At 42.4% G+C, this 13,944-nt stretch overlaps 1 protein-coding gene across 1 annotated transcript in view; it reads left to right on the forward strand.

Moving 5' to 3' along the window:
* Positions 1 to 13,944, forward strand: part of LOC135524029 (membrane-associated guanylate kinase, WW and PDZ domain-containing protein 2-like) — a 358,255-nt gene that overhangs the window by 194,569 nt on the left and 149,742 nt on the right. Inside the window, 1 exon segment of the mRNA XM_064951156.1 lies at positions 2,273 to 2,507. Within this exon segment, the coding sequence (XP_064807228.1) occupies positions 2,273 to 2,507 (235 nt within the window).

Raw genomic sequence — 13,944 nt, forward strand, 5'->3', positions numbered from 1 at the left:
CAGCCAGAGCTGCCAGTCTGCAAGGAGCTGCCAGTCTGCAAGGAGCTGTCAGCCTGCATGGAGCAGTCAGAGCTGTCAGTCTGCATGGAGCAGCCAGAGCTGTCTGTCTGCATGGAGCAGCCAGTCTGCATGGAGCTGCCAGTCTGCATGGAGCTGCCAGTCTGCAAGGAGCTGCCAGTCTACAAGGAGCTGCCAGTCTGCAAGGAGCTGCCAGTCTGCATGGAGCTGCCAGTCTGCAAGGAGCTGCCAGTCTGCAAGGAGCTGCCAGTCTGCAAGGAGCTGCCAGTCGACAAGGAGCTGCCAAAGCTGTTAGTCTGCATGGAACAGTCAGAGCTGTCAGTCTGCAGGAAGCCACCAGAGCTGTCAATCTGCATGGAGCAGCCAGAGCCGCCAGTCAGCATGGAGCAGCCAGAGCCGTCAGTCTGCCAGGATCTGCCAGTCAGCCAGACTCTTCCAGATCTGCCAGTCAACCAGACTCTTCTAGATCTGCCAGTCAACCAGACTCTTCCAGATCTGCCAGTCAACCAGACTCTTCCAGATCTGCCAGTCAACCAGAATCTTCCAGATCTGCCAGTCAACCAGACTCTTCCAGATCTGCTAGTCAACCAGACTCTTCCAGATCCGCTAGTCAACCAGACTCTTCCAGATCTGCTAGTCAACCAGACTCTTCCAGATCCGCCAGTCAACCAGGATCTGCCAGAACTGCCAGCCAGCCAGGATCTGCCGGATTCAACTGCCTGGCTGGTCTTCCTCTCAGTGCTGGGCTGCCCCTCAGTCCTGAGCTGCCCCTCAGTCCCGAGCTGCCCCTCAGTCCCGAGCTTCCCCTCAGTCCTGAGCTGCTTCCGTCCCGAGCTGCCCCTCAGTCCCGAGCTGCCCCTCAGTCACGAGCTGCTCCTCAGTTCAGTGGGGTTCTGGGTGAGGACTATTAGGCCATGGTCGGCGGCGAGGGTGGATTATACCAGGAAGCGAAGGGGAGGAACTATGACATTTATGGAGTGGGCTCCACATCCCGAGCCGGAACCGCCACCATGGACAGACCCCCACCCGGACCCTCCCTATGGTTTTGAGGTGCGTCTGGGAGTCCGCACCTTAGGGGGGGGAGGGGATTCTGTCACGCCTTGGTCTTTGTATTTTGTGTTTTAGTTAATTAGTTGGTCAGGCCAGGGTGTGACATGGGTTTATGTTATTGTGTTGTCGTATTTGGGGTTTTCGTAGGCATTGGGATTGTGGTTGATTAAGGGTGTGTTTAGTTTAGGTTTGGCTGCCTGAGGCGGTTCTCAATCAGAGTCAGGTGATTCTTGTTGTCTCTGATAGGGAACCATATTTAGGTATCCTGGGTTTCATTGTGTATTTCGTGGGTGACTGTTCCTGTCTCTGCGTAGTTTCACCAGATAGGCTGTAATTAGGTTTCACGTTCCGTTTTGTTGTTTTGTATTTGTCTCAGTTATTTCATGTACCGCAATTCATTTCATTAAAGACATGAGTAACCACCACGCTGCATTTCGGTCCGACTTTCTTGCGACAAACGAAGAACGCCGTTACACATGTCTTAAATTAATGATGGACTGGCGTTTCTCTTTGCTTATTTGATTTGTTCTTGCCATAATATTGACTTGGTATTTTACCAAATAGGGCTATCTTCTGTATACTACCCCTACCAAATACGTCACAATGCTGCAAACACCTTGGGGAAACGACAGAAAGCGTAGGCTCATTCCTTGCGCATTCACAGCCATATAAGGAGACATTGGAACACAGCGCCTCCAAAATCTGGCTCACTTCCTGTATGAAATTTCATCTTGGTTTCGCCTGTAGCATTCGTTCTGGGGCACTCACAGACAATATCTTTGCAGTTTTGGAAACGTCAGAGTGTTTTCTTTCCAAAGCTGTCAATTATATGCATAGTCGAGTATCTTTTCGTAACAAAATATCTTGTTTAAAACGGGAACGTTTTTCATCCAAAAATGAAATACTGCCCCCAGAGGTTCAAGAGGTTAACTTCTGACCCACTGGGAATGTGATGAAAGAAATAAAAGCTGAAATAAATCATTCTCTATACTATTATTCTGACATTTCACATTCTTAAAATAAAGTGGTGATCCTGACTGACCTAAGACATGCATTTTTACAAGGGTTAAATGTCAAGAATTGTGAAAAACTGAGTTTAAATGTAGTTGGCTTAGGTGTATGTAAACTTCCGACTTCAACTGTATATAAAGTGCTGAGCTTTGAAACAGCTCTCTGAATTTGATTCTCGCTATCTTCTCTACAGAGTCAAGCGAGCATGAGGACAAGAGCACGGATGTGTCTGAGGAGGTGTCTATGATGGATGTCCTCACCCTTCCCCCTCCCTTCACTGAGCGCCCCACAGAGGGAGAGGAGTCCCCCAAGCGGGAACCCCCCAAATCACCGCCCAAACTCCCCAAAGGAGATGAGGAAGAACTGGGACCCCTACCCGACAACTGGGAGATGGCCTACACTGAGAAAGAAGAGGTCTACTTCATAGAGTAAGTTCGTGTTTTTGTCTCTCTCTGTCTTTCCAATAAGGAACAGAGGGCCTACTAGAGCATTTTGGCCCTTCTGTTCACCTTAAAATAAATATCTCACCCTCCTCTCACCCACAGACAATCCCCCTCCTGCCCACCCCCACTCCACATACACAGGGGATGGGGGTTAAATCTTACTTCTTAAAAAAAAATGACAGATATCAATTCCACCCTCCTTTCGTATTTTTTTGAATATTCAGACACTACAGAAACAGAGCGGTATGCAGGATAGATCGTGAAAGTAAGGTGGTTGCAGGGATTGAACCCACAAAGTTGTAATTTGATTAATGTCAGTATTCCCAATCAATAACACAGGCGCACATGATCTGATCTCTCTCTCTCTTCATGCCCTGTCTCTCTCTCTTGCGCTCTCTCTCTTGCCCCCTCTCTCTCTCTCTCTCTCTCTCTCACTCTCTCTTGCCCTCTCTCTCACTCTCTCTTGCTCTCTCTCACTCTCTCTTGCTCTCTCTCTCTCTCTCTCTCTCTCTCTCTTGCCCTCTCTCTCACTCTCTATTGCTCTCTCTCTTGCTCTCTCTCTCTCTCTCTTGCCCTTTCTCTCTCTCTCTTGCTCTCTCTCTCTCTCTTGCCCTCTCTCTCTCTCTCTTGCCCTCTCTCTCTCTCTCTCTCTTGCCCCCTCTCTCTCTCTCTTGCCCTCTCTCTCTCTCTCTTGCCCTCTCTCTCTCTCTCTTGCCCTCTCTCTCTCTTGCCCTCTCTCTCTCTTGCCCTCTCTCTCTCTGCCCTCTCTCTCTTGCCCTCTCTCTCTCTCTCTGTCTTGCCCTCTCTCTCTCTCTTGCCCTCTCTCTCTCTCTGTCTTGCCCTCTCTCTCTCTCTTGCCCTCTCTCTCTCTCTCTCTTGCCCTCTCTCGCTCTCTCTCTCTCTCTTGCGCTCTCTCTCTCTCTCTTGCTCTCTCTCTCTCTCTTGCCTCCTCTCTCTCTCTTCAAATTCAAATTCAAGCTGCTTTATTGGCATGAAAAACATTGTGTCAATATTGCCAAAGCAACAATGTATACAATATACATTGTAACAAAATTATAAATGATAGCAAATATAAAATATAAAAGTGTAGTAAATAATACAACATAAAATAAAAAAATAATAACAATAAAATGGTAACAGTCAATAGTAGAAATGTAATATATATAAAATCAAATTATGGAAAATGAAACTAACTTATAACTAAATAACGGTCATCTTCTCCTTTATATCAGTACTACAACTTAAAATCATCATTACTACGACTACTACCACCATCACTAAACTGTTATCACTACTATTACCAACCACATTTAGAATGATAAACATTAATAATTACTGTAATAACAATAATAGCAATGTTGTAAATATGATTCCTTTGATTGGTTCATGATTTTGCTTATTGGAATTCTTTCTTTAGAAGCAATGCTGGTGTCGGCTAGATTGTTGAGGTCTCTCTCTCTCTCTCTCTCTCTCTCTTGCCCTCTCTCTCTCTCTTGCCCTCTCTCTCTCTCTTGCCCTCTCTCTCTCTCTTGCCCTCTCTCTCTCTCGCCCTCTCTCTCTGTCTCTGTCTCTCTCTCTCTCTCTCTCTCTCTCTGTCTCTCTCTCTTGACCTCTCTCTCTCTACACTCTCGCTCTTGCTCTCTCTCTCTCTTGCTCTCTCTCTCTCTCTTGCTCTCTCTTGCCCTCTCTCTCTCTCTCTCTCTCTCTCTCTCTCTCTCTCGCCCTCTCTCTCTCTCTTGCCCTCTCTCTCTCTCTTGCCCTCTCTCTCTCTCTTGCCCTCTCTCTCTCTCTTGCTCTCTCTCTCTCTTGCTCTCTCTCTCTCTCTCTCTCTCTTGCTCTCTCTTTCTCGCTATCTCTCTCTTGCGCTCTGTCTCTCTCTCTTGCGCTCTCTCTCTTGCGCTCTCTCTCTCTCTCTTGCTCTCTCTCTCTCTCTTGCTCTCTCAAATTCAAATTCAAATTCAAGCTGCTTTATTGGCATGAAAAACATTGTGTCAATATTGCCAAAGCAACAATGTATACAATATACATTGTAACAAAATTCTAAATGATAGCAAATATAAAATATAAAAGTGTAGTAAATAATAATACAAAATTAAATACAAAAATAATAATAATTACAGTAATAACAATAATAGCAATAACAATTAAGTTACTGCTTACTATGCAGATGTTATTATTCAGTGTCCCTCAGGCTATGGCAGGAAAATACATATTTGGCTGCAAGAGGAGCCATTGCTCCTTCGCCCATGAGTATTCTTAGTTTTTCCTCTGGGTTCAATTTGTAAAAATTTGGAATATGTTTAGTAATTTCTGTGAATAATGAATCTCTTTGTGAGGAATATTTATCACAGTAAAGGAGAAAGTGCATCTCTGTCTCTACCTCCCCTGTTATGCAGTGACCACATACACGCTCCTCTTTGGGTAGCCATGTCTTTTTATGTCTGCCGGTTTCTATTGCCAATCGGTGGTCACTCAGCCTGTACTTGGTAAGGATCTGTCTCTGCTTCGTATCTCTGACAGAGTGGAGATAATCAGCCAATTCATATTCTCTGTTTAGGGTCAGATAGCAATTTAGTCGGCTTTGGGATTTTGTTTCATTTTTCCAATGTTGTAAATATGATTCCTTTGATTGGTTCATGATTTTGCTTATTGGAATTCTTTCTTTTGAAGCAGTGCTGGTGTCAGCTTGGTTGGTGAGGTCCAACACCAGCTGACTAAGAGGGCTCGTTTCTGGGCTCAGCTCTTGGGTTTGAAGTGATTTAAATTGCAGACTTGAATTTGGACTTGAATTCAGATGTAGCCAAAATTTTAATGATCTTTTCTGTATTTTCATTATTACTGGAAAACGGCCCAATTCTGCCCTACATGCATTAGTTGGTGTATTTCTCTGGACTTGTAGGATTTTCCGACAGAATTCTGCATGTAGGGCTTCAATTGGATGTTTGTCCCACATTTTAAAGTCCAGTTTATTGAGTGGCCCCCAAACCTCACTTCCATAAAGAGCTATTGGTAGGATTACACTGTCAAATATTTTAGTCCAAATTCTAATTGGGATGTTGATTTTGAATAATTTCATTTTTATTGCATACATTGCTCTGCGGGCTTTTTCTTTGAGTGCATTCACTGCCATATTAAAGTTTCCCGATGCAGATATGGTCAGACCAAGATAGGTGTAATTTTTTGTGTGTTCAATTAAGGTGTTGTTCTGGGTGAATTTATATTTGTGTTTCTGACATCTGGGTTTTTTTTGGAAAATCATGATTTTAGTTTTTTGGAAATTTACTGCCAGGGCCCAATTATGGCAATATTGCTCCAGAATATTAATTTTCTGTTGAAGACCTTCTTTGGTTGGTGATAGAAGTACCACGTCATCAGCATATAGCAGTTATTTCACCTCTGTGTCAAATAGTGTGAGTCCTGGGGCTGGAGATTGGTCCAACATGTCTGCTAATTCATTGATATAAATGTTGAAAAGATTTGGACTCAAACTGCAGCCTTGTCTCACACCTCGACATTGTGAAAAAAATTCTGTTCTTTGGTTTTTGATTTTTATTGCACATTTTTTATTGTTTTCTGTGTACATACATTTTATTAAGTCATATACCTTACCACCAAGCCCACTTTGTAGAATTTTGTAGAATAGCCCTTCGTGCCAAATCGAATCAAATGCTTTTTTAAAGTCAATAAAGCAAGCAAAGATTTTGCCCTCTTTTTTTTGGTGGACGTGTTTATTAATTAGTGTGTGTAAGGTGTATATATGGTCAGTAGTGCGATGGTTAGGGAGAAAGCCAATTTGACATTTACTTATTACATTTTTTTCTTGAAGAAAGGTTTGAATTCTTGAATTCAAAATGCTACAGAAAATCTTTCCCAAGTTACTGTTTACGCAAATTCCTCTGTAATTATTGGGGTCTGATTTGTCTCCACTTTTGTGGATAGGGAGATGAGCCCCTGGTTCCAGACATCAGGGAAGCAGCCAGAAGTTAAAACCATGTTGAACAATTTAAGCACAGCATTTTGCAACTCAGGTGTGCTGTTTTTCAGCATTTCATTTCTGATGTTGTCTAGACCACAAGCCTTCTTTGATTTAATAGATTTTAGCTTTTCATTTAGTTCTTGTTGGGTTATTGGGTAATCTAATGGATTTTGGTTGTTTTTAATGACTGATTCAAGGATGTTCAATTTTTCTTTAATTTCTAATTGGTTCTGTTGCAAGTCTTTTTGTGGGATGTTTTTGTATAGATTATCAAAATAAGTTTTCCAAATTCCTACATCTTGTATTGCTAATTCTTGTGGCTTTGTTGTGCTTAAATTGTTCCACATGTCCCAGAACTGATGATTTTGGTCAATTGCGTTTTCAATTTCATCAAGTGTCCTGTTGGTATAATTAAATTTCTTGCGTTTCAGTGTTTGTTTATACAGTTTCAGAGTTTCAAAGTATTCATATCGTAGCTCTGGGTTGTTTTGCTGCTTATGTTTTTTGTTTGACATTTGTCTCAAGTGTTTTCTAATTGTTTTACATTCATTATCAAACCATTTGTCAGAAACATTTTGATTTTTGCTTCTGATGTTGCATTTCTTTGTTTTTCTCAAATTTGCTTTCGATGCTGCTTTTTGGAATATGCAGTTGATGTTTTGAGTAGCTGAATTGACACCATCTTTATTGTTTTGGTACCGTGAGTTATTGAAAAACTGTATAGAGTTCATTATTTCATTTGCGTTCAATGTTTCAGTGAATCTCTCTGCACTGTTTGGAGCCCATCTGTATGATTGGTTTATGTTGTAGAGTTTATTGGGCTGTTTTTTTGAATGAATATTGCTGGTTAATTTCTTCAGAAACACGTTGATCTGACTGTGATCTGACAAGGGTGTCTGTGGTCTGACAGTGAATGCACTAATGGAAGAGGGGTCAATGTCAGTGATGGCATAATCGTCTACACTTGTCCCAAGAGCTGAGCAGTAAGTAAACTGACCTAAAGAGTCCCCTCTGATTCTACCATTAAGCATGTACAGGCCTAAGGCTCGACAGAGATGTACTAACTCCTTTCCATTTTTGTTCAGTATTTGGTCAGGACTGTTTCTATTATTTATAATAGGGCTACTGTATACGGAGGGGTGTCCAAATATGTGGTGGTTACCTCCCGCATCAGTGTAGTCAGGCTCAGAACCTGTTCTTGCATTGAAATCTCCACAAAGAAGCACTTTACCCTGTGCCTGAAATGTAATGATTTCTGTCTGGAGATTGTCAAAAAACTGATCATCATAATATGATGAATCTGAAGGAGGAGCATAAGCTGCACATATGTATACATCATTGTCACAATAGATTGTACCTTTGTTAAGTTTTAGCCAAATGTGAGTGGTACCTTTTTCATTTCATCCAGCGCTAAGTCCCGCTTATGCCAAATGATGATTCCACCTGAGTCTCTGCCCCGTTTAACATGTTTATGTTTGATTGATGGTAGTAAACTTTCTCTATAGCCTGAGGGACACTGAGTATCTATGTCTCCACGACACCATGTTTCCAGTAGGATTATGATGTCCTGTCCCTTGATGTTTTTAAGCAATTCTGGATTTGTTGTTTTATAACCAAAATGTGAAGAGTATAGGCCCTGGATATTCCAAGAGCTGATAGTTAATGATCTCATTTACAATAAGTGATATTCACTGGTTTGAGTAAAGTACATCGAAAAAAAACAAATAAAAATAATACTATATATATATATACATACATACATACATACATACATACATACATACATACATACATACATACATACATACATACATACATACATATATATATATATATATATATATACACACATATACATACATACACATACACACATATATACATATATACATATACATACATATACATATACATACACATGCAGATACACATATATACACACACACACACCATCACACAGAATTATTATTATAATACCGGTGTCAATAAAATTAAGAATAGTTGTAAACAAATTAATACGAATGGAATAAGATTGCACATAAAATAAGTACAATGCAATCTGCAACCCTGTGTGTGTGTGTGTGTGTGTGTATGTGTATCTGCATGTGTATGTATCTCTCTCTTGCGCTCTCTCTCTCTTGCCCCCCTCTCCCTCTCTTGCCCTCTCTCTCTCTCTTGCCCCTCTCTCTCTCTCTTGCCCTCTCTCTCTCTCTTGCCCCCTCTCTCTCTCTCTCTTGCCCTCTCTCTCTCTCTCTCTTGCTCTCTCTCTTTCTTGCCCCCTCTCTCTCTCTTGCGCTCTCTCTCTCTTGCCCCCTCTCTCTCTCTCTTGCCCTCTCTATCTCTCTCTCTTGCCCTCTCTCTCTCTCTTGCCCTCTCTCTCTCTCTCTTGGCCTCTCTCTCTCTTGCCCTGTCTCTCTCTTGCCCCCCCTCTCTCTCTCGTGCGCTCTCTCTCTCTCTTGCTCTCTCTCTCTCTTGCCCCCTCTCTCTCTTGCCCTCTCTATCTCTCTCTCTTGCCCTCTCTCTCTCTCTGTCTTGCCCTCTCTCTCTCTCTTGCCCTCTCTCTCTCTCTCTTGGCCTCTCTCTCGTGCGCTCTCTCTCTCTCTTGCCCCCTCTCTCTCTCTCTTGCCCTCTCTCTCTCTTGCCCTCTCTCTCTCTCTTGCCCTCTCTCTCTCTCTTGCCCTCTCTCTCTCTCTCTTGCCCTCTCTCTCTCTCTCTTGCTCTCTCACTCTCTCTCTCTCTTGCCCTCTCTCTCTCGCCCTCTCTCTCTCGCCCTCTCTCTCTCTCTCTCTCTTGCCCTCTCTCTCTTGCCCTCTCTCTCTCACTCTCTCTTGCCCTCTCTTGCGTGCTTTTACTTGCCCCTCTCTCTCGCCCTCTCTCTCTCTCTCTTGCCCTCTCTCTCTTGCCCTCTCTCTCTCACTCTCTCTTGCCCTCTCTTGCGTGCTCTCACTTGCCCTTTCTCTCTCTCTCTTGCCCTCTCTCTCTCACCCTCTCTCTTGCGGTAGTTGGTTGTGTGGTGGGTCGTGAAGAGGGGTACTCTTCCTTTGTCCTTATTTTTGTCTCTTGATATTTTATTTCATGTTGGAGGGTTAACGCATCGTTTGTCTATTGGTTTCCACTGTTCCACTATCATTTACAGTTGGGGGGGTTAGTTTATTTTGGGTTGGGAGTCATGGTGGCTACGATGGCATCTCAGCTGAGTGGGGAAGAAACGCTGTCTCTTTGGAATGGCTTCAGGTGCGTTCTGGAGAATGATATCAAAGTGGAGGAAGTTTTGCTCATGGTTGGCAAACATGTAGAGCAGAACATTCTGTACACACTGCATTCGGAATGAGCAAGGCGGTGGTTGTGTTCATGAAAAAGGGATTTTTTGTTGGGGTTGTGCTGGTGCCGTTTTCACCTCTTTCGACCCTGTCGACAAGAGCAGTGGCATTTAATCTTAATTATGTTAATTAGCCAATGAGAAGCTTCAAAAGCCATGACATCATCGTCAAGAATTTTCCAAGCTGTTTATTAAAGGCACAGTCAACTTATTGTATGTAAACTTCTGACCCACTGGAATTGTGATACAGTGAATTATAAGTGAAATAGTCTGTAAACAATTGTTTGAAAAATTACTTGTGTCATGCACAAATTTGATGTCCTAACCGACATGCCAAAACTATGGTTTGTTTGAACTTGGTTGGGCTAGGGTCCTTTTTTCTCAATTTCTGTCTGATTGACGTGCCCAAAGTAAACTACCTGTTGCTCAGGCCCTGAAGCCAGGATATGCATATAACAAAATTACACTACATGTTATAGCTGGGACCCTTTGGATGGCAAATCAGAGGAAGATTTTCAAAAACGAAGTGAAAATTTGCTTTTTTTGATTTTAGGAATTTATGAAACCTGTGCAGGTGTAAATCGGTGCAGTTAGATTAACAAGAATTTAAGTTTTCAACCAATATAAGACACTTGTATGTACCTACATGTTTAATATCCATAATTTTAATGATTATTTATTTGAACTGCGTTCCCTCCAGTTCACCGGAAGTTGTCCTGCTAGCGGGACGCCTAGCCATAAGTTTTAACTAGTTTTAATTAAAATTTCATCTTGGTTTCGCCTGTAGCAGCAGTTCTGTGGCACTCACAGATAATATCTTTGCAGTTTTGGAAATGTCACAGTGTTTTCTTTCCAAAGCTGTCAATTATATGCATAGTCGAGCATCTTTTCGTAACACAATATCCTGTTTAAAACGGGAATGTTTTTTTATCCAAAAATTAAAAGAGCGCCCCCTATATCGAAGAACTTAAAGAAGTTGTTATAGGTCTGTGAGAGCCAGAAATCTTGCTTGTTTGTAGGTGACCAAATACTTATTTTCCACCATAATTTGCAAATAAATACATTGTAGGATTTTTAATGTAATTTTTTTTTCTCATTTTGTCTGTCATAGTTGAAGTGTATCCATGATGAAAATTACAGGCCTCTATCATCTTTTTAAGTGGGAGAACTTGCACAATTGGTGGCTGACAAAATACTTTTTTGCCCCACTATGTCCCTCCCTCACAGACACCTCTCTAACAACTATTTGGTCAGAAGTGAAAAAACCTGTTAGAGGATTAAGGGCACGGTCCATGGACTCTTGTAACTGGAAAACCCTATGTCACATACATGTCTAGGCAAACAGATATTCAGAAGGTCTAACATCATTTATCATTCAGCAACTGTTACATTGAGTACATGGTTATACTATGTGTATCCTTTAAATACATTCCTTATCCCAACATAAGGGGCATTCACCCCTTTGGCACATGGCACAGAAAATTGGGTCAGCATGATGGAAATGTCCAAGTTTCACATCTAGTTTGCACCATTTGCACAAACCTCAAACGTCGCAGGTTCAGGTACGATTAATTTACCTGTCATGGGGATTTGCTACACAGTACACAATTCATAGGCTGGCCCACTTATACCAGCCATTTATTTGTTGCTTTTCTCAATTTTGGGTCAATGTTTGATTCTGGTGTAGTTTCTTCATAGTTTCTTCTTCAACAGATGTCCAGATTTTCTGTAGCAACCCACTTTCTTGTGTTTCTGCCATTATCTTAGTTGGTGTACTGGTGCTAGTGGGAGGTGTTTTTACCATTTATTCTAGGTTTCAGCATCCTCTCCTTCCGTTCCCTCCGGGCTCCTGCATGGTGAATCAGTATCCCCTGCTTCCTCATGGCTCGATGGTCGCTCGCCGACCGCCTCCAGAACTCTGGTACAGTAGCTGTTGGTGTAGCTCGGACCACTTCGTAGGGACCCTCTCACCTTGGCTCATTCCACTTCCTCAGGGAACACTCTGGTGTAGACCTGGTCCCCTGGGATCACCGGACGGTGATCTGGTCCTGGTTCAGGTTTTCACCTTTCCATGAGGTTTTCGAACTCCGAGACTTATGGCCTCTGTGTATGGTGTGATCATAGAACAATCTTATTTCCATCTGTCATCACACAACAAAATGACATTCCAGCTGAAGCTGGTGACTTCCTTCCTTTCAGCTGAGCTGCTTTTAGTTTATCCACTCTCTCCATCTGGTTCCTACGAGAGTGATAGCATAAGACTTGCAAACAACGAGAAACACAAAACATACCAGTTTTAACAATGTGATAAGCTATGCAAAATGACATTTGCATGAAAACCAAAGTCTGAGACCATGACAATTCCCACTCTATCTTCAACTGACTCTATGCCTCCAGGATACTTTTCTGCTTGATTTCACAAAGAAATGAAAGCCCTAAAATGCCACCTCATGCTTTCGCCCAGTCTTCACCTTTCCGGCCCCAGGTTCCGAGAGGTGTTCCCAAGCCATGTAATTTTCACTTTGTTCCCCATCCCCTCCATTGTCACCTGATAGGCAAGTGCATATCCCTAATCAACGCTACATTCTCTTGAGGTAACTCAGCACTGTATATGCATTCACATCAATGCCTTAAAAATGTTGTTTAGAGTACAATTACCCCAACATCTATCCTCTTTCACATGATGCATTAACCAATAAAATAACCCAAATATGATGTTTAAAGTAGCTCCCAGACCCAACCCATCAACATGTCTATGGTGGAATCTAGTCTCTCTCTCTCTCTCTTTAGCTCCACTTCAAGCTCACCCATTATACAGCTGGACCTCACTTCTAGAAAGAAACTATGCACCCACTGAGGAGAGACATGCCGATCTTCACCGTTGCAGGTGCTATAAGTAGTACTGAGTGTGGACCAGACCAACACTGTCCCAACACTCCCTCCCCCTGCTACAGATACATTTGCACATATATCATTCCATCTAACCCATAACACACTAGTCACTACTCCCAATGCACTTCTACTTCTACATACTAAAACATTTTCAAATCAATTAGTCAATATACCCTCCTCTGGAACACTGATCACTCTTATGTTCCACGAAACCTAGAAACATGTACTTATTTTCTCTTTCCTTTTAAAGTCTATGTTTAATAACTTCACACCACCCTTGATGTGACTAAAACTGAGGAAAGAACCATCCATCCGTTACATTCTATGCCCATGTTATGATGTTCTCCGTGCCTTCTCCTTAATTTTAATCTTTGGGGTGTTATCTCACAATGCAGACTGAGCTTTGTATGCAATTTAATTGTACCGTAACATCCAGATATCTCTATGTATCGATGCGATTTAACATTAAAAGAGAACAAAAAAAAGTGAATGGTTGACCCAAGTTATCATCCAGTAAGTACTCTAACAACCTCCCTGTCGGAGGATAATTAGATAAAGTTTCTAGAGCCTCCCTAGGTCTAATAAATTTGAGCAGTGTCCCCACCCCTCCAGTTTAAGAGTAACTCTCTCTTGCTATAGCCGAATCATAACCACAACATTTTATAAATGATCCAACCCAAATTCAGAATAACAGTCATAGGACTCGAATTCCAACTTCTCAACTCAGCACACATCATCCCTGTTAGAATGTACATTTATAAACGGAACCTTTTATTGCCGGTAACAACTCTTCTCATTACAGCCCCCCTTTGTCCCTATTTTCCTGTCACGAGTGGCCTGGTAATGAAAGATCAGTATCTCAATGCATACTTAGTCTAAATTGCTCGCAGTGTGTCGACCAATCCCCCCCTTTCTCCCATCTCTCTCTCTCTTTTTCAGATTGCGTTTACAGCTCATCTTCCCAACGGCACATGTAACTCTTACCTGTCCCATTTGATGGCCCTTGATAATGTCTCGATTTCAATATCCAAATAGATGCATCCGTTTCTCCCACGTACACAAGTCTCTCACCTGAGCCGTTCTCTCTCTCCACGCTCACTCCACATGCCCTCTCAGCACTCCTGCCGGCCGCACCCCGGTTTATGGCTCAGACTCCGATAGATGTGTTAAAAGTCACTGTTATATTGCAAGCCTTTGTCACTCTTTCTTCAGACGGTTAGGGAAGGTTGAGGTTC

Source organism: Oncorhynchus masou, chromosome 31 (genome assembly GCF_036934945.1).
Source record: "Oncorhynchus masou masou isolate Uvic2021 chromosome 31, UVic_Omas_1.1, whole genome shotgun sequence".
NCBI lineage: Eukaryota > Metazoa > Chordata > Actinopteri > Salmoniformes > Salmonidae > Oncorhynchus > Oncorhynchus masou.